Source organism: Lycium ferocissimum, chromosome 9 (assembly GCF_029784015.1).
Source record: "Lycium ferocissimum isolate CSIRO_LF1 chromosome 9, AGI_CSIRO_Lferr_CH_V1, whole genome shotgun sequence".
Classification (NCBI taxonomy): domain Eukaryota; kingdom Viridiplantae; phylum Streptophyta; class Magnoliopsida; order Solanales; family Solanaceae; genus Lycium; species Lycium ferocissimum.
Genome location: NC_081350.1, coordinates 3453117 through 3472581, shown reverse-complemented (window position 1 = coordinate 3472581; position 19465 = coordinate 3453117). Strand labels below are relative to the sequence as shown.

Here is a 19465-nt window from a genome sequence, read left to right as displayed (position 1 = left end):
CTCCATCCGTAGAAGCTTCAAATGGCGACTTCTTTTCGTGAAATGTATCTCTATAGTGACTCAACTGAGGGTCTTCATATTGGCGCTCTCTCACCTCCATATCTAAGGACAAAACAGCTGGGTTGTGAATACCAACCCTTGCATATATCATATACATACGTATATATATAATTACTACCATCTCTCTTACACAATCTTTCCAAACGCTATTCAAACTCACCCTAATTCTAGAACTGTGATGTACCTTCTATCTCTTCACCGGTCTAGTCCACCTCGTCCTACGCGACCTCTCAAGATGTCCAACCACTCCGCATACTCTAATCTCCCTTAGGCTTCTCTAGCTTCTCATTTGCCTCTTATATCTAAATTTATAGGACTTTTTGTACACTTCCCAGGGGGTCACCCATCTCGTATTTCCTTACCCCAAAGACGCTTAACCTAGAAACTCTAATGAAATCCGGCGCGTTAATGCTGGTATAATCGTATCCACCTCACCGCATGACCTTCACCACATAATCTAAAGCAAGTTGAAGTCTTGATAGATTCCAAAACATTCTCGTAACGCATCTCCCTCCAAATTAGAATGGGTCTTTTACTCTTCCGACTACACAATTACTATTTTGGCCTTTTTAATTCTCAATATTCACCTTTCATCTGCATGTATGACTACTTTTTCGTCCTAGATTTCTAGATTCCCGATGGTAGCGAACACACTTTGGTCGCCGTTACTTATAAATACTCATATCGGCCTTTGGGTTTTCACTCGGGCCACTAGTAAATAATAATCACAAAAGATATGCACATACATAGAAATTCCAATAAGGACTCATATACCTGTAGCCGATCGGTCTCTAGTCTGATCTGGTGGACTATAAGGTGAAGTGTACACCTCGTCATTGTCTGCCCACATCCGCTCGTCTGGCCATCATCATCTTTCTCATCTGAGTCTGAGGGATATAAATAACCGGGCAACTCCTCGTTTACCAATGGCCAGGATAGAGGGCTAGAGTAGTACTCACCGGAAGGCACCGGTCCGACGTAGTGCTCCCCACCATAGGAGCGGTGGTACGGCCTCGGAATCTCCTCCTCCGATGTCCCGCATGAATACTTGACGGATCTGTGTCATAACTGTCCTCTGGGGGGTCCTCCTCCCTGGGAATCTAAAACTCTGGAGGATTCGTTGTCGGGTCCCTCCGAGGGACTGGCCTCCAAAGGGAGTAACCGAGGCTCCTCCCGCTTGGTCCCGGGAGCTCGGGGTCCTGGATATATTCTAGGGGCCTTCTTAGCACCTGTTACATCCCGTATTTTGTACCCTCGGGTAAGTCGAGGCAAGTGACATGAGTCGCGTATGGAAAATTGTAAAGTTGGAATATTAAGAAAGGTCAGGGGTAAAAAGGTAAATTTGCATAATGACTTGTGGAAATATGGCGAAAGGCTAGGGGCAAATTTGGAACGAAGGGAAATGATTTTCATGAAATAGAAGAAATTGCTAGAATTTTCAAGAAAGGGGGCCACTTGGCCGTGGCCCCCACTTGCAAAACATGGCCAAATGAAATAAGGCCAAGTTAGGGGCTAATATGGTTAATTATGATTGGAAGGGGCTAAGTATAGATAAAGGAAAGATGACTTAGTCATCTTATTTTCTCTAGAATTTTCAAGGAACAAGAAACAAAAGAAAGAAGGAGAACAACATATGGCCATTCGGCCTTAGAAAAAAAGGAGAGGAAAACCGAAAAAAAAAAAAGAAAGGAAAGAGAAGGAGAGCTCCAACTTGTTTCTTATAGCCAAACAATCCCTTAGAGGGTTCATAGTAGGGTGAAGTGATTTGTGGAACAAGAAGAACTTGTATTCATACAAGTTTCCAACTTGAGTCAAGTGAAGAAGTGAGGAAAAAAGGTAAGGTTTAATCCTTTTCTTATATGTTAGGGATGGTAGAGTATGTTGTGTGCATGGAAATGGATGAAATTCATGTGTTGGAAATATGTGTGTGTGGCCGTGACTTGCAAGAAGCAAGCCGTGTGTGTGTGTGTTGTGTTGTATTGTGTTATGTGGTGTGTTGGTTGTTGTGATGTGTGGAAAATATAGAAGTCCATGAAAAACATGCAAAATGAAGGGTTGGCCGAATGGTGTAGGTTATGGTAGGGTGTAGTGAATTGATTTTATTTAGAATGGAAATGGTTGTTATGGTAGGTTCTATGATGTTAGAATAAAGATTTAATGGTTTGGAAGAATGAAAATTGGTTGTTGTGATTGAATTTGAAAGAAGGAAAAAAATTGTTGTTGTTGTTTCATAAATTGGAAGATATGGGTAAGTAGTATATTGATGGTATTGTTGGAATATCATGCGAATTAAATTGTATTAAGTTATATCGAATTGTATGAAATTGTATGGAATTGCATTGAAAAGAATTGAATAGAGTTGAAATGAATATAAGTGGCTTGTTGGAGATGGGTTAGTAAGTAGAAAACGCGTTGGAATGGTCTCGTTGCATATATGAGAATTTTGGATTGAATATGGAAATTGTTGGAATTAATGGATATTGGATATATAACTTGAAATGCTCTTGGTTTATGTTTGAATGACCTTAAATTAGTATGTGAATATGAACATATTGATATTGGATTATAAGTGTAAAGTTGGATTTGGAGTTGTTGGATTATTTGGAAAATAAGACTATTTGCGCTAGAATGCGTTTTTAGTCGATTGTTGATGTTGCTTATATTGTTGTTGATATTGTGTTGTTAGTTTGGCCGGGTTGAATTCCCGGATTGTTGTTGATTGAAATGGGCCAAGTTGAACTTGGTGGAGTGGAATATTTATAGAGGAGGTGCTGCCGAAATTTCGGTAGCCAAGTGTTATTTTAAGAATTCAAGTCTAAAGGCACTAATCATGTTTGGTAAACGCGACCAATTTGTAGATTTTGGCGAACTTGGAGCTTGAGTTTGGAGACGTGGATAAGGCGTAAAAGGTATGTGAAGCCTACCTCTCCTTCATTTGGCATGTCCTAGTTAGTATAGGTCAAAATCCGACCCTCGTGAAAAGTCCTACCCCTCGGAAACGACACCTAAACTTATTCACTATTCATTCGGTAGGAATTGAACCCAAAACTTGTGCTTTAAGGTAAAATGATGTTCAAACGTCCGAAACCCTTGGAATTGAACCGAAATGTCTTGAAACCTTCGTGGATGACCCAATGGGACATAATGACCGTATTCTCATGTTTGTCACTCGAGTCTCGATATACGTGCATACCGGATTTCCATTACTTGTTTTATTGAAACTTTATAATCTTGTTTTAAGTTTTCTTGTGGTGTTGCTATTCATTGCTAGTCTCGTCTTATAATTCTTGTTCTTTCAAGGTGAGACGAAGTGACCGTGGTTATTCTATAAGGTAATCGGGGGCTACCGACCTTACGTCACCCCGACAGATACATGACTTTCTTTGGGTTCTTATGCATGCTGCTTATATGATACGTATATGACATGTATATGATATGTATATGAAAATGGGGAATTTTGGGGAATGGATACCGTTGCGCTATAGACGCATTGCCACCTCGGTCACTGGCGTAATTCCATCCCGGACGCGGGATGCCCGGACGCGGGACACATGTGGGAAGCCGACGTATTTCGGCGACTTGACTTGTTATTTTTCACATGTATATAACACGATATGTTTTGAACAAAAATATATGATAAGCAAGCATGACATCCGCCGAAAGGCACTTACATGCCGTATTATCCTTTTATCTCGTTATATGATCTTTGGTTTCATATGTTGTTATTGCTCACATGTTACATGATTCGCCGTATTATTTTCATGGCTTACATACTCGGTACACTGCTCGTACTGACCCCTTTTCTTCGGGGGCTGCGTCTCATGCCACGCAGGTCGACAGGTTGACAGGCTCGATCCCTAGGAGCTTCTCCAGCTGTACATTGAAAGGCGCTCCAGTTGTTCCGGAGCTACTGTTTTGGGTACTACTCTTATGTATATATTTGAACTCAGCAACGTCAGCCACTTGTAATTACATGTATTTTGTTTAGAGGCTCGTAGACAGATATGTACAGTCAGATGTTTCATAACCTAGTTGTCTTTGTCGCCGTGTGATATGTCGTAAGAGCTTGATCATTACTACTCGTTTACATGTATGCTATTATCGGCGATGTTGTGGAAAAAAAAAATGCCAGTGTTCGTACGGCCCACTTAGTAATAAAAACAAGACATATGACAGGGGGTGCCCGGTACAAGTATCGGGTACTCGTCGCGGCCCCTAGACGGGTCGTGATACAGCACCCCCACTATCAGAAGCTGATCTTTTCATCTCTTGTTAGTCTGCACTTATCTACACGAAAAGGATTAGAAGAGATCTTTCCTAGGCTCTGGCTCTATCGCACGATCAAAGACAGAAGGAAAGGTCAGTGATTCCTAAATGCCCCGCAGCCTCCCGTTTATAAGTGTGGACGGCTTCACACCCATAAACAGGACTCTACCTGACACGGTCTGTAGACAATCCCTAGGATGAACTGCTCTGATACCACTTTTGTCACGACCCAAACCGATGGGCCGTAACAAGTGCCGACTACTACTGGCCAAGCACTCCTATGCTTACATTTACTGCTCACTGACTATCCCGGGCCCATACACAACTGTGAATCGAGCGATACCGTCTCTCGAACAAGCCAACATAAAAGACACGCGACCGGGGGCTCGCCCCGCCAACGCATACATATAAACATAAATATCGAGAGTAAAGCGCAAGCCGTGTTTATCCGGCCGCTTCGTATATCCCGTACAACAAAAATAAGTGCCGACGAGGCCGCATAACAACACGACTATATATCACTTCGTCTACGTACCTCTATGGAGTACAACCGTAGAAAGGACAGACAACCGCCGTACCCGGTATATGTACGTAACCGAATAAGCATACCAAAAGGCCGTAGCTCCGGATCAATGGAGCGTCGACCGCCGCCGAGGGGAGGTCCTATCGCTATGGATCGTCCGCGGCTACCCGATCTCGTGAGCATGAACGCGGCGTCCACAAGAAGGAACGTCAGTATGAGTAATGTACTGAGTATGTAAGGCATGAATGATAACATGATAATATGTACAGAATATGAACAACAACATAATAAGGAAACATGGAAAATATAAGAAAAAGGTATGAGCAGAATCGGCGCTTGCCTCTTAAGGCGGAATCATGCATGCTCACTTTTACCTTCAAAACATATCACCCATACATACATAAACTGTCTGAATCAAATAACATCATTAGCCTGCGTCCGGGCCTCCCGCGCCCGGGGTAATCATCTCACGCCGCCTACTAGTGGTGTTGCCCGTGCCATATAGACACGGTGTTATTATCATCATCCATAAGCCACCCACTACGCCCAGTGTAGTCGTGCTGCCCGGCCATATAGGCACGGTGTAATCATCCATAAGCGGCCCACCACACCCAGCATAGTGGTGCTGCCCGGCTGTATAGGCGCGGTGTAATCATCAACGTAAGCATGCATAAAAGCCCAATCAAAAGCTATAACTCCATCGGAGTGACGTAAGGTCGGTAACCTCCGATTGTATTATGGAATAATCATGATCGTCGTGTCTCACCTTGAAGGGACGAGCATTATAAGGTGAGGCTGTCAATGAAGAATAACATCAAGGGAAAAACATAGAGTAAAATCATAAATATCATAAAGCGTCAATTCATACACTTTGGAGCTTTTTAGAAATAGAGTCATCGTCAATAAATAAAATTAACAAAATCAAGAAATAGCTCAACATTCTCATATTATCATTGAACTCATAACTTGAGACTTTTAAACATAAAATCATCATTATCACAATCATCATAGAGATGTGCTTAGCTTTGACATCACCGTTATCATTGTAAAAACACATGTCCATCGTTGTTGTCATAAGAGCTTCCAGAAGCATAAATCTCTGGTTTGGAAAATACAGACATTTTGGAAAACATTTATTGATTATCAAGAAAGGAGTCATGCCTTGAATCATGAACTTCTAACGTTTAGAAACAAGGAGTTTATGGAAATATTTATGAAATCAAACATAGGAATCATGCGTTTGAAAGAAAGGGACGAGCCTTAACATACCTTTCGGTCACCTTAGTCGTTCAACGTTTATCCTTCCAAGCTCGTAAATCTACATATAAACCATTCATACTATTATTAGGCTCAATGTCATACGCTCATCTTAAGCCTTCAATTTAATTTCGTTTAGAATCTGCCAAAATTCAGGCAGCACCTCCCCTGTTTATATGCCTAGCCCGAAATCACAATCCAACAACCAACAATAATAACAAAAATATCAACATCAATAACATCATTTCCAAAACGAATATGTACCATAACACAGCCCACACACTGTTTTTTAACTTCCATAACTAACCAACTTGCTACACAATTATTTGACGGCTTTATCTCCGTAAATAAGCCTTAAATAATACCAAAAGATAAAGATTCATACCTTTTTTCTTGTTAAGACAGCAATATCCTCAATATCCACGCTAAAATCCACCGCAAAACAATACTAGAATCACAACCATGCATTACCCGGACCTAAACCACTACTTCGCTACTTGAAAATTGCTCACTTTTTGTTTTCCACACTCTCTCTCTTCAATTTATGAAATTTTCCAGCAAAATTTGATGTAAAAAGGGGGTTATTACCCTTTATATAAGGGTTAAATTCGGGTTCGGGTCGGGTTCGCTGTAGCAGTACTGTAGCACGCGTTTCTGCTCTGTCAGCTGAACTTGTAACGTCCATAAATCTCTACTCCGATGTCCTATCAATGAGTGGTTTGTTGCATTGGAACCTAGACTCGACGAACTTCATTTTAGGCTTTTGTTTCGCCTTAAAAAACTTCATATGCTAAGAGATATTCATCCCCCAGTTTGGACCAAAATTTTCACACAAAACATTACCCATCCTTTCTCCGAAGTCGTACTACTTCATTTCTTTCACTCATTTCCTTATAAAACCTTCCGGTATATCTTATATACATCCTTTACTTATTAAATATACTTAATAATGCTTGCTCCTTATATTCCAAAGTGGTTTTACTTAACCCTAACTCAACGTACTTATGTTTCAAATTTGATAAGTGCTCTTCGAAGATACAGGGTGTAACATGAATCATGTGGAATAATTAGGCATGGTTTGGTAACAATTATACTTGCAGGTTCACGTGATATCTCGGGAATATGGTACTAAGTCATTCTTGATATAAGCTTGTTGATGTTAAAGGACTACTCTGTTATTAAGTGAGTGCTATGGGTACATCGTTGATCAGTAAATTTGATTGGGTTGAAGATCTCTGAGGAGCTAGTAATCGATTGATAGAAATGACTTCAATTATGGGCGAATACGATGAGTTAATAACTTGAGGAGTTACTGGTTGTTTCACTTAGATTTGAGGAGAAATATGGATGTTGTTTTGGTCGTTCATTGGCTTAGATGGATGGTTAGTTTGGATGATCGAGTGGCTTTAAGTGTTTGCTGGTTGATAGTGATAAAGAGATTTGAAATGAAATATGGGAATTGAAGGATTGCGATGAGGCATCTTGCTATCAGGTTCAGGAGATTAAGGCTTGTAAGACTTGCGGTGAGGTAATATGGGTACTTGAGTTGTACTTGGATTGCTGGAACACTATATCATGACGTACAGTAAGGGGTGTGACCGATAAGGTTGATTAGTGTTTCGAGGTTAAGGGCAGAAAGGAAATCATTGAAGCAAAAGTTAGTGATGTGAGAGCTTGGTTATGATTGGACAGTGTAGAGTGGGGTTGAGAGTTTATGGATGAGTTGTATGTTCGGTTATGTCATAGACTAATAGAGGTCAGTGGTAGACTAAGGTTGGGAACCTTGTTTTCATTGTGTAGATTTGACTAGATCCCACTACTAATGGTGTTATTACTCGGCTTATGTGATTGAATAAAAAAGATTGACGTGAGTGTGGTTAGAGGTGTTCAGATTCAATAATTAAGGTAAGAGGTGATTCTTCAAGGACTAGTAATGTTAAGGATTTGAGTAAGGGGTTCGTAAACATGGGTACTTGAAATGGTAGATCAATGAGGGGTTAACTGAGTTAAGTTTAGAATAAAATTCAGAAATTGGGTTGGGCAATTTGGGCAATGATACTCCGGTGAAGATACATGAGGATATTAGTAAGACTGTTTATGTGATACAATGGATTTAGAGAGTTTTCAGTTTAGAGTTGAATGAGTTAAGGGAAAACTATAATGAATAGAGTGTATGGCCTACTATTATCTCCAGGTGTCATGCAGCTAGTGTGCGAGACTTATGATTATGTGGTGTACAATTGAGTGGATTCGAGGATTGATTACAGTATTGATGATCGTGGATTGATTAGAAATTAGGAAACTGACGAGTTAATAAAAGGTATAGTTGATCGAGAGTTGGCAAGAATGAGGTACATCTAGGGATTACTTGAGTCTATTTAGATTGGGGCATCATTATCTTGCATATTCAGATGAGATGTGATTGTTGCGTGAGATGTCTATTTAGATTGGGACATCATTATCTTGCATATTTAGATGAGATGTGATTGTTGCGTGAGATTAAGAAGGAAATCTATAGGAATGGACTATGTGATATGACAGAGTTCCATGAGGTTCGTGATCAGTAACTAGTGAGAAGCATATACCGACATGTTCAGGTTTATAAGAAGTTGCTTGGTGGTACACCGTTGGGTAAGTTTCGTAACATTCTACAGTGGATGAATTAACATTCCTTAAGACAAAAGGTTTGTGGAATCCTTATTATGTGAATGATAGAGTTATATTTTCGAGATGAGACCATATTCGTGGTAGTGTACTATGTTGCAAGTAATTTTGACTGGATAGCTCGGGTGAGCACATTGGATATTAAGGACTTGGGAATAATTGCGTGAGGTTTAGGGCGGTAGTTGTAAGATTTGATACTTTCGAAATTGTTATGGGCATATCGAGGTGTTACAATGGGATATTCTATGGTTAAAGGGGTATATATGAGGCTAAAGGTCTTGCGTCGAAAGGTTCGGGGTTGTATCGAATTTGCGTATCAGGTAAAGGTTGCGAAACATGAATATTAAAATCATAAGGTATAGTTCTTTGGTACTAAGTTGACAACTTTGGTAGAACTCAGCTTTTAGATTTAAGGGTGACAGACATGATTGATTATGCGTGAGGAAAAGATTAGAATTGGCCGCCACAGATGTGTGATAAGACTGTGATTGGTTTTTGAAATCTGGAGCCAGTTCAAGTGACTATTGGTGGTATGCAAGTGTGGTGCATTCATTCAAGGTCAAAATTGTTCGAGTTAAGCTTGTTGGACTAAGTTATCTTCCCAAGAGGATCTATAAGTTTCCAGTAAATCACCTATAAGGATTCGATGAGTTGTGGTTCAGATGTGATGTATGAAAGATTTACCGAGTTTTATCACGGCTTGCAAGTGAATTCAGTGATTTTGTTACTAAAAATAGTTATTCGGGTAGTATATGGTTACAATGGGCTTGGTAATGATTGAGTAGGTGCTACGGATGCGATATGTCTTTAGAGTGATCCGATGGTTTCCTACGGACTTGGTTTGGTAAGGTATTCAGTGGTATGATCTTGTATTGTGATTTGAGGGTTAAGAAGACTTGGAACTAGCCATGTTGGCTGTGAGTAAGATCAATTTTGATAGGATTGTGTAGAATTCTCAAATAGAGCAAGGGTTCATTTCTGGCAAGAGTGAGTCACGATTTTAGGCTTGTGGTGTGTGTTCATGTGTTTCTAAGAAATCGTGGTTTGATGAACGACTGAGAAGGGTGAAGAGAAAGTTCGCAGAAGTAGAATATTCTACCGGTTAATAGTGGGATATGATTGTGTTTATGTATAAAGGTTTGTGCTCTTTCGAGGGATGTATGACACCTATTGATCGCTTCAGAGGCATGGCTATGTCGAATCAGAGAGTTCTGGTAAAAAGGCGGCTATTTTATTCGAGGATCAGTTGCGAGGGAAATTTGAATACGGAGATATGAAAATTGGAGCTTGAGATGAGTTTAGATAGTTGTGACAGGTAAAGTGAGCGATCAGGTTTTTCTGAATATTACACCCAACAAAGGTGTCATGCGATGTGGGAAGGAAGGTAAGTGATCCCGATATGTATTGGCCTATTTGAGACTATTCGCTATATTGATCCTATGTGTTATGCGTTAGTTTTTCACCAGGCCGGTCAGTTGTTCGTCCGGTCTTCCATGCTTCTGTGTAAAAGAAGTGCCATTCTGATGGTTCCTATATCATTCGTTAGGATTCAGTTTTGTTCGATGAGAATCTTTCCTATTAGAAGAAGCCCGATATGTGTTCGAGATATCCGCAGTTATTGTGGGCTCAGGTATCTTTCCCTGTTCTCTTCCTTGTTACTCGATGACGAGCGATTGTTTAAATTGGTATCTGATGTAATGACCCGTTCGGTCGTTATTACATTTTTGACCATTTTTCCCCGTCCCCGAGCCTTATTAGTATCATTTTGACCCGCGTGGATAGGTGGCATGGTTCCCAAGGCATTAGAGTGAGGTTTTATGTGACTTTTGGAAAATTTGGCTTTTAAGTGAAAATTATTTGACTTATAGTTGACTTTTGGGTAAAATGACCTTTTTTGGAAATACGTTGATTCCGAGAGATCTGATGGTCTTTTAGAACTGGTGCGCATATTCGGTTCAGTTCCCAATGGACTTGGGTGCATTTTGGGACTTGGGTTGGGAAGCTGAATTTGAGGTATCAGGGGTTGACTTAGTCAACGAGACCTCCGTTGGGAATTCTGAGGCCAGGAGTGCGTTTGTAGCGGGTCCTTATATGTGTTGGTGTATGTGGTATGTGAGCAGATGGCCTCGGATAATAGCAAAAATTTCGGGATTGGGATTGTGATTATTTGGGGAATTCTAGTTCTGGAGCTCGCTATAGCGGCACCAGTATCGCATCAGCGGCACCGCTATAGCGATGGGATTGCCGCCACAACGGCCTAGTGTAGTGTTGGCTGACCGCCACAACGGTCTGAGAGATCTTGTGGCGGTCCCATTGTCACAGAGACGGTATTGGGCTGATTATTTCATTTACTGAGCATTAAAAGCCCTAAGTCCCTCAGTCTTTATAATTTCGACTTTAGAGTTTTTGAGAGCTTTTCTAGGTGATTCTTGGGGGAAACTCTTGGTGGTAAGTTCTTCTATTTCCTTTACTATTCCATTGTCCTTAATCACCTTAGAATTCCTTTATCATGATAGTTCATTAAGTGTTTGATGATTAAAAGAGGGTTCCATGGGTTTTTCTTTCTAGGCTTCTAAACCTTGATTTATTGTTTGGGTTTGCTCCATTAAGCATGGAATTGATGAATAGAACCTATAATTGCATGATTTCTTCCTACTTAGTGGCTAAATTATGGCATTGGAGGTTAGGTTTTATACCCAAATTTGGGGGTTTCGACTAGAATCCGAATTTGAGTAAATTGTTGGTTTTTCTAGCTTGATATTGATGGGAATTGATCACCTAGAGCTTTAATTTCATGTTGAGACCTTTAGATTCCTAATTTCACCCTTCTAGTTCATAAACCCCTATTCCATAGATTAGGTATTTGGGTCTTGAATAGAAGTAGGGTTTGAATGATGTTCTTCTTGATTCTAATTACATGATTCGAATATGCTTAGACTTTCATTATCTCGAGGCTCAAAGAAAAGGGAAGGCTAAGGCGTGATTGTTGGATACTTGTTGTTCAGCCTTCCAGGTAGGTTATGGTTTACCTTATGGTGAGACTTCGATTAGCAAAGTGTATGTTTAGACGATATTGTCGGAGAAGGCATGTAAGCCTTCGGGTATGAAGTTGGGGTGGATATTATCTTAGGTTGGGCCTTGTTGTATGATTTGGGGGCTAGCCACCCCGTTGTGTTGTTAACTCATCTAATTAATCACTTATTGGCATTGTTGACATATTGATACCGTGTTAATTGTGAATAGGGATACATCATGGCTACGATATTGTGGTACTTTACTTGATTGATATTGAGATGAGAATAGTGATTCCGTTGTGGCTTATTGTGTAGCCTTATCATTGATATTACTTGTGTGCCCGAGGGGTACTGCTGAGAGTTGTGATCCATTGTGGCTTATTGGGTAGCCTTATCATTGATATTACTTATGTGCACGAGGTACTATTGAGAATTGTGATTCCATTTTGGCTTATTGTGTAGCTTTATTATTAATACTACTTGGGTGCCATGTGTGATACTAGTTCTGATAGAATTGGTTGTTCAATTCACATTTCATCATATTCATACTCATTTCCATTATACACTGACATATGCATGGTTATGGTACTAATGATGATATGTGAGAGAGTGTAGCCTCCGAGGTCTCTGCCAGAGTGCGTAAAAGAGATATGAGTGTTCGTTGCTAGAGGTTTCTTGCCGAGAACAATGGAGTGTCCGATGCCCGAGGTCTTTGCCGGGATCGTGAGAGTATGCTCGTGCTCCGAGGTCAAATTCTGGAGCAAATTGTACATGGACTTCGCGCGTTCCCCAAGGTTCATGATCGCCGAGATGTGGAGTCATTCCGTCCAGGACATGATGTCCAAAGATGCATATACATTGCATTCATCATAAATACATTATTTCATTGCATTGTATCTTTTTTCTATTGATTATCATGATACTCTTTGTGATGTACTGATTCAGATTGCTATACTGAGACTTAGCATAGTTGGGTTAGGTGCTACAACATAGGTGATGACTTGCACTGTAGATATGGCTTATTGTTGACTTGTACTTCTTGGTTTATGTGTTTATCTTGCTTTGTTGTCTTTACATACATTAGCTACTCTTAGCCATCCTATGATACCTACCAGTACTTGTTGTTTGTACTGACCTACACTTGCTGCATTCTTCTATGAATGCAGAGTATCAGGTAGGATCGACCTCTACTCCTCATGGCTGACTCTTAGAGGATTTGCTGATTTGAGTCTTCAGGGTGAGCATGAGGACATTCGCTGCGTGAAGGCTCCTCTATCTACTATGTCTTTATTTCCGTTCTAAGACATATGTCTTGAGGCTATTGATGTATTTTTATTGGTCAGACTTGTAGTATTTAGTTAGATGCTCTTGTATGACCATATCCGATACTAGGTTGTATTTCTATTATTTCTGCTTCTTGTATTATTACCGTGAGACTTCCGTCAGTCTATTTCTTCCACTTATTTATTATCTATTTACATGTTTGTGAAATGTTAGGTTAAGGGTTCGCCTACCGAGGTGGGAAAGGTAGGTGCCCTCATGACTTTGTGAAATTGGGTCGTGACATGTATGTGGACCATTCATTCTCTCTCTAATCTGCTTCATTGCATTTTTCTTTTGTATTAACGCATATGCTTGCACTCTGGTTCATGTTGTTGCTCTTCTATTGTAACTTCTTTGCAACGGAATATGTCTATGGACCTGTTCTAACCATCCTGTGCTGCTTGCCTTTTCAGACCTTTAACATTGTCTTAACCTTCTGCTTTATCTCAACCATTTTTCTAGCTTTGTTCAATTTTAACATATATCTAGACTTGGTTTATTCACAGTGTTTTCTTGTTGCAAGTCTTTGCTTTGTCAATCATCAAAATTTCACACACATATGGCTTTATGCCAACAACATGACCTAATTTTGAAAGTAAAATTATCACCAAATTATATACGTTTATTATGAATCTTTAAGAATTTATTAAACAATATAAAATAGAGAATTGAATCTTTTGGTCTTTCATAGATTTGGAAATGAAGATGTTAGTCCTATATATATCTCTTAGCTCTCTTAGATAAATAATGGAAAATGATAATGCGAAGTTCAAAAATAATTATTAATGTTGAGTCAATGCTTTATAAAAATTTGCTTAGTATATAATGAAACCAGAGGGTCAATATCGTTGGAATTATAGATAAATAGGTTAATAGTAACCTTCCTTTTTTTTTTTTTTAATCCAAGTGTTGCAACAACAACAACCTACATATTCAATGTAATTCTATAGGCGGAGTCTAAGGAGGGAAGAGTGTACGCAGACTTAATCCTAGCTCGTGAAGATAGAGAGGCTTTACTCCATAGACTCTCGGCTCAAGAAATACATTTCAAAGCAGTTTGACCCAATTGTTGCGGCTCTATAAAATTTCGATTTAAGTATACAATGATAATAGTTACATTTATGCAAAGAAAAAAAATATATGATAAATCCTTGTTGATTTTAAAATTTAAATATTAATATAATTTTTTGTTTCGTAGTTCAAATAAGAAGGACTTAATACACAATTTTTTTTTTTCGTTGATTCTATAGTCTTTTTTTTTTTTTTTTAGGAAAAATATTAAATATAAAAAAAAAAAAAAAATTAAATGGCTATCTCTAAATATTAAGAAATAACTAAATGACTATTTCCAAATAGTTAAGAAAATAATTAGAGAATTATTCCAATATTAGAAAAATAATTATGACTATATGTTTAGTATGAACGCTATTTTTAAAAAGTAAAAGGCAAAATGACATTTTTTAAGGGTCATCATGTTTTGAAAATAATATAGATATAGACAAGTCTCTTTAATACTTTTAAATTTTTTTAAAATCATTTTTAAGCAAATCTACTAGGCATGATACCTAGTGACTCATTTTATAAATTTTCCTAAATCGAACCATAGTCTTTACGTAGGAAAATAAATAAAAGCACTGATCAGAATTAGTATAAACTTCACGTGGAAATAGATTCGCCATCTCGATAATGAAACCAATTTTGGTGATTGCTTTATATTCTTTACTTTCTCACCCAGTGCTTCTCTATAAAAATAAGAGTTGACCACATTCTCTTGTAAATAATCAAACAAAGTAAGAAATAAATGTACCTATATATAAAAAGGCATAACAACTCGAAAACAATAACCATCCATTTATTCATACTGTAGATTGAATTTTCCATGGTGAGTTAGCACTAGGTAGTTTCTGTAGAATAATATGGGCAGCATTGTGTTTTTTTCTCTTTTTCTTTTTCTTTTTTATCTTTTTCAAATCATTATCACAATTTTTTTCTGAGACTTGCCTATGTTATATTTATCCTTAATCCACAGTTGAACGAAAACAATTGTTATAAGAATAGATTATGCAGTTTCACTCGCAACATTTAATTATTATTTCCAATTATTAGTCGTTGAGGTCCATTAAAAGATTACACTCAGCACTTTTTTTGGTGCATCAACATTTGCAGGACAAAATTTCCATCTTAATAGTTTGCATTACTACTTCAATTATTCTGGACAAAGGTCTAGCTGCTATTTTTGATGTCACGACTTATGGTGCTAAGGGAGATGGAGTAACCGATGATTCTCAAGTAAAATAGTTCTTCTATAGTTAGTTTTCATATTTTATCAAGACGAAAAAAGAAGAATTTATTTGAAAAAAAAAAAATTCTGTTGAAACAAATAAAAGAATTTCATTAATTGTATGGGTTTTGTACCTATAATTAATCCCCATTTTGAAGGCCCTCAAAACAGCTTGGATAGCTGTATGCAATGATACTAAAAATCCAACAATGAGCCTACCAAGTGGAAAGTTATTCTTATTGAGCCCTATATTATTTCAAGGCCCTTGCAAATCTCCCGCTGTTAAAATGCAGGTAAAATGTGCCATTCTACTGGTAGTATTTGAATTCATTATCTATACAAGTTTGTTTTATATATTCGTCTTTTATGTCTTAACTTAAAATATTTAAAATAAGCATTGATGAATTCTTCAATTAGGACGCACCTAGCCCAGAAATATTTGTTAATCAAAAATGAAATTCTCAAAAAAAAAAAAAAAAAAAAATTGTTTTTTGGTTTTTTAGGAAAAACTTAAATTTTTTAAAGATATTCTACGAAAAACTAAAATTGAACAAATGGGAGAAATAAATTTTCTTATAAGTATTGGGGGGATTTTATTTTAATTTTCTTTTCAAAGGTAATGGTGAGAGATCAAACTGATATAATATATTTTCTAAATTAAATAGTGTAATAATGTTGTTTCTATTTTTTTAACAGGTTTTAGGGAATATAACAGCACACTCAAATTCAACCAAATGGGTAGGGTGTGAAAATAATAGTTGGCTTTATTTCAGTAGCATATTTGGTCTCATCATCAGCGGTACTGGACACATTAATGGCCAAGGTGCTTCCCGGTGGAACATCGCAAATCCTCTTCATAAGGTTGTTTTATTCCAAGTATTATAGACTGATTTACACAAATGTTCTTTTTTTTAGACTATCATTTAGATTTTATTCCTTTTATTAAAAATTGTGTAAATATAGCTCTTGAATTTTTTTTGGAGATCACGGTATACTATTTTCTCATATGATTTTCAGTTTGCTCAAATTGGATTCTTTAGATCGTGGTCTAAAAATTGCATAAGTTCTAAGAAAAAGAAAAAGAGGGTCATTTACTAAATAAATGTGAAAAAAGGAACAACTAGTGAAAATTTCCATATATTACAACGACAATCTATTGATTAAGAGGCCAAATTTCAAATTGTAAAATATCAAGAAGCTATATTCTAATATCTCTTCTTTGTTGATATCGCATAATGATAGTGTTAGTTAATTATTATGAGAAGAAAAACAGAGAACAAAAGCGTTCTTAAGTTAAAGATATTAAGGAATTTGACAATTTGTTTTTCTTTTATGGGTTCTACTAGGTAAAGGGGACTTGCGACAGGCCAACGGTGAGTCTATTTTTATTTTTTCAAGTTGTAAGGTTATCCTATGGTTATCATGGTTGACCAATTGCTTAAACCCTTGCATAATTATTGAGAATGATCACTAATCATATGATTTAGCTCACCTCTAGTAAATAATTTTCGTATTTAATTAACTTCAGTCGAAGTTCAATTTTTATATTTTTCTGTTATTGGTAACTGAGGCGGTTAATTAATCATAAATAATGTTTCAACATTTCATATACTAATAAAATATTATCTAGTGCAATAATTATTTTCACTCACAAGCTTCAGATTTTTTTTAAAAGTGAAATTCATGCCAAGACCTTCAACTTTCAAATACTTTTTTCAACTAACTCTCTTTTTTTTTTTTTTTTTACTTCGACTAAACAATATCCAAAGACGTCCTAATTGTATCATGGTGTAATGACAATTGTAGGCGATACACTTTAATTTTTGTAATGATCTTCAATTGAATGGAGTGAACCTGGTTGATAGTCCAAGAAATCATATTAGCATCACATTTAGCAAAAGGGTAACTATCTCCCATATCACTATAAGTGCACCTGAAGATAGTCCCAACACTGATGGTATTGACATCTCTACTTCTCATCAAGTTCACATTTTGGATTCCACCATTCAAACAGGTAATTTTCCTATTAACATTTTAATTTTAAAAATCACTTCCTTAAATTGTTAGCAATATCTTAAGGGTGTACTTATTTTTTATTCTTTAATTTGGGTAAGATTTAAGTTGATTAATTCTTGAACGAAAAATATGTGTGAATAGGTGATGATTGTATTGCGATCAATTTGGGATGTTCTAATATCAATATTACTGGTATTTCATGTGGACCGGGACATGGTATAAGGTAACACTTAATAAATTTCATTTCCCCTTTATAGTTTTTCTTTTGCTTCAGTTTTCCTTCATTGCACACAATTTATTTGAAGAAATACTTTTTAATTTATACACCTTTGTCAATGCAGTGTAGGAAGCCTAGGAGTTAATGGGACTTTTGCTATTGTGGAGAATATCAATGTAGCACATTGTACCCTCCAAGGAACCCAAAATGGTGTAAGAATCAAAACATGGCAGGTAAGTCGAAAGAGTTTTTTTTACTTTTAAACGATTACTAATAAACCAAAAAAATAGAGAAAAATAAAATTCACCATTTTATAAATAATGCAACATTAACCTATCACTTACTAAAAAATGTCTTGTGATGCCTTTTCAAGGTGGTATGGGGTTTGCTAGATTTATAAATTTTGAAAATATCAATCTCACTGACGTTAGAAATCCCATCATTATAGACCAATTCTATTGCAACGGCGCTCATGATTGTGGAATTAAGGTAAACATATATTAACCTCAAATTCTTTAACTTATATTTTCAATCAATTTTAACATTCCATATCATTTTGTGCAGCCAAATGCAGTCCAAGTGAGTAATGTGACATACAAGGATGTTTTTGGGACAACACCAAGCAAGATAGCAATAAATCTAAATTGCAGTGACAACAACACAGCTTGCACCAACTTATTGTTTCATCAAATTAACATAACCTCAGCTTTGCCTCAAAAACAAACTCTTGCAGCTTGTCATAATGCTCATGGACAAGTTGGCAATTCAAGTTTACCCCCAATAACATGCTTGAAACCATAATTGTCAAGAAATTTTTTCCAATTAGTTTTATCTATTGAAGGGATACCATTTTTGTTTAGCGGTAGTAATTGGAGCTGGATTCACATGTTCATGGTGTAATGCTAATGAAAGATTCTTTTCTACTTGCATTATCTACACAATTTGAGTCATATTATTTGGTGCTTGCTTACTATATGAAAATCACTTGGAAAATAACAATTATAGTCCAGGAGTTATGCTTTTATTTTTAATAGACCAAAATCAGGCTCACAAACACTATGGAGTCTAAGACCCAACATACCATTAAGCTTGGTTACCAAAAATGTCACACTGACTCTTTAATTGTTATTGAGTGTGTGAAAAAATCAATAAAAATTGATAGGAAAAGAAACTATATTTAAGGTGCATAGGTACTCTTACTAGTTTGAAGAGATTTGTGAAAAACCACATGAACTAGACAAAACAAACAATAATATCACATCAATATTAACAGTGCCTTTAGAATGGCTAAATTAGTCTAAGTAGTTGTCTCAACAAACTCCAAAAGTTGCACAATCTTATATTTTTGTCACGACCCAATTTCACTAAGTCGTGCAGGCAGCTACCTTTCCCACCTCGGTAGGCGAACCCTTAACTCAACATTCACAAATAATAGAAAATAGCGGAAGAAGTAAAATAGTGAAAGTCTCACAAATATAGTATAAATAAGAAAATACGGAAGTAAATGAAATCCGCCTCAGTATCTGGTCTGGTCATACAAGAGCATCTAACTAAAATCTATAAGTGTGGAAGCAGTGATAATACATCAATAGTCTCAAATATGTCTCAGAATAGCAAAGTAAGACATAATAAAAGAAGAGTCTTTGAGTAGCGAAGCTTCCATGTGCTCACTCCAACAGACTCGAATCAGCAGCCTCGAACTCATAACCGCGAGGAGTAAATGTCGATCCCACCTGATACTCTACATTCATAAAAGAATGCAGCAAGTGCAGGTCAGTACAACAACACGTACTGGTAGGTATCATGGGCCGACTAAGATTAGATAACATATACTAAGACAATAA

At 37.2% G+C, this 19465-nt stretch overlaps 1 protein-coding gene across 1 annotated transcript in view; it reads left to right on the top strand.

The window, feature by feature from the left end:
* LOC132031528 (probable polygalacturonase At3g15720) overlaps positions 1 to 18422 on the top strand; it is a 29508-nt gene extending 11086 nt beyond the window's left edge. Inside the window, exons 2-10 of the mRNA XM_059421526.1 lie at positions 12951 to 13044; positions 15274 to 15396; positions 15547 to 15681; positions 16085 to 16249; positions 17195 to 17402; positions 17546 to 17627; positions 17746 to 17858; positions 17995 to 18110; positions 18186 to 18422. Coding sequence (XP_059277509.1) covers positions 12951 to 13044; positions 15274 to 15396; positions 15547 to 15681; positions 16085 to 16249; positions 17195 to 17402; positions 17546 to 17627; positions 17746 to 17858; positions 17995 to 18110; positions 18186 to 18422 — 1273 coding nt within the window. The remainder of the gene's footprint in view (positions 1 to 12950; positions 13045 to 15273; positions 15397 to 15546; positions 15682 to 16084; positions 16250 to 17194; positions 17403 to 17545; positions 17628 to 17745; positions 17859 to 17994; positions 18111 to 18185) is intronic.
* Positions 18423 to 19465: the final 1043 nt, after the last annotated feature.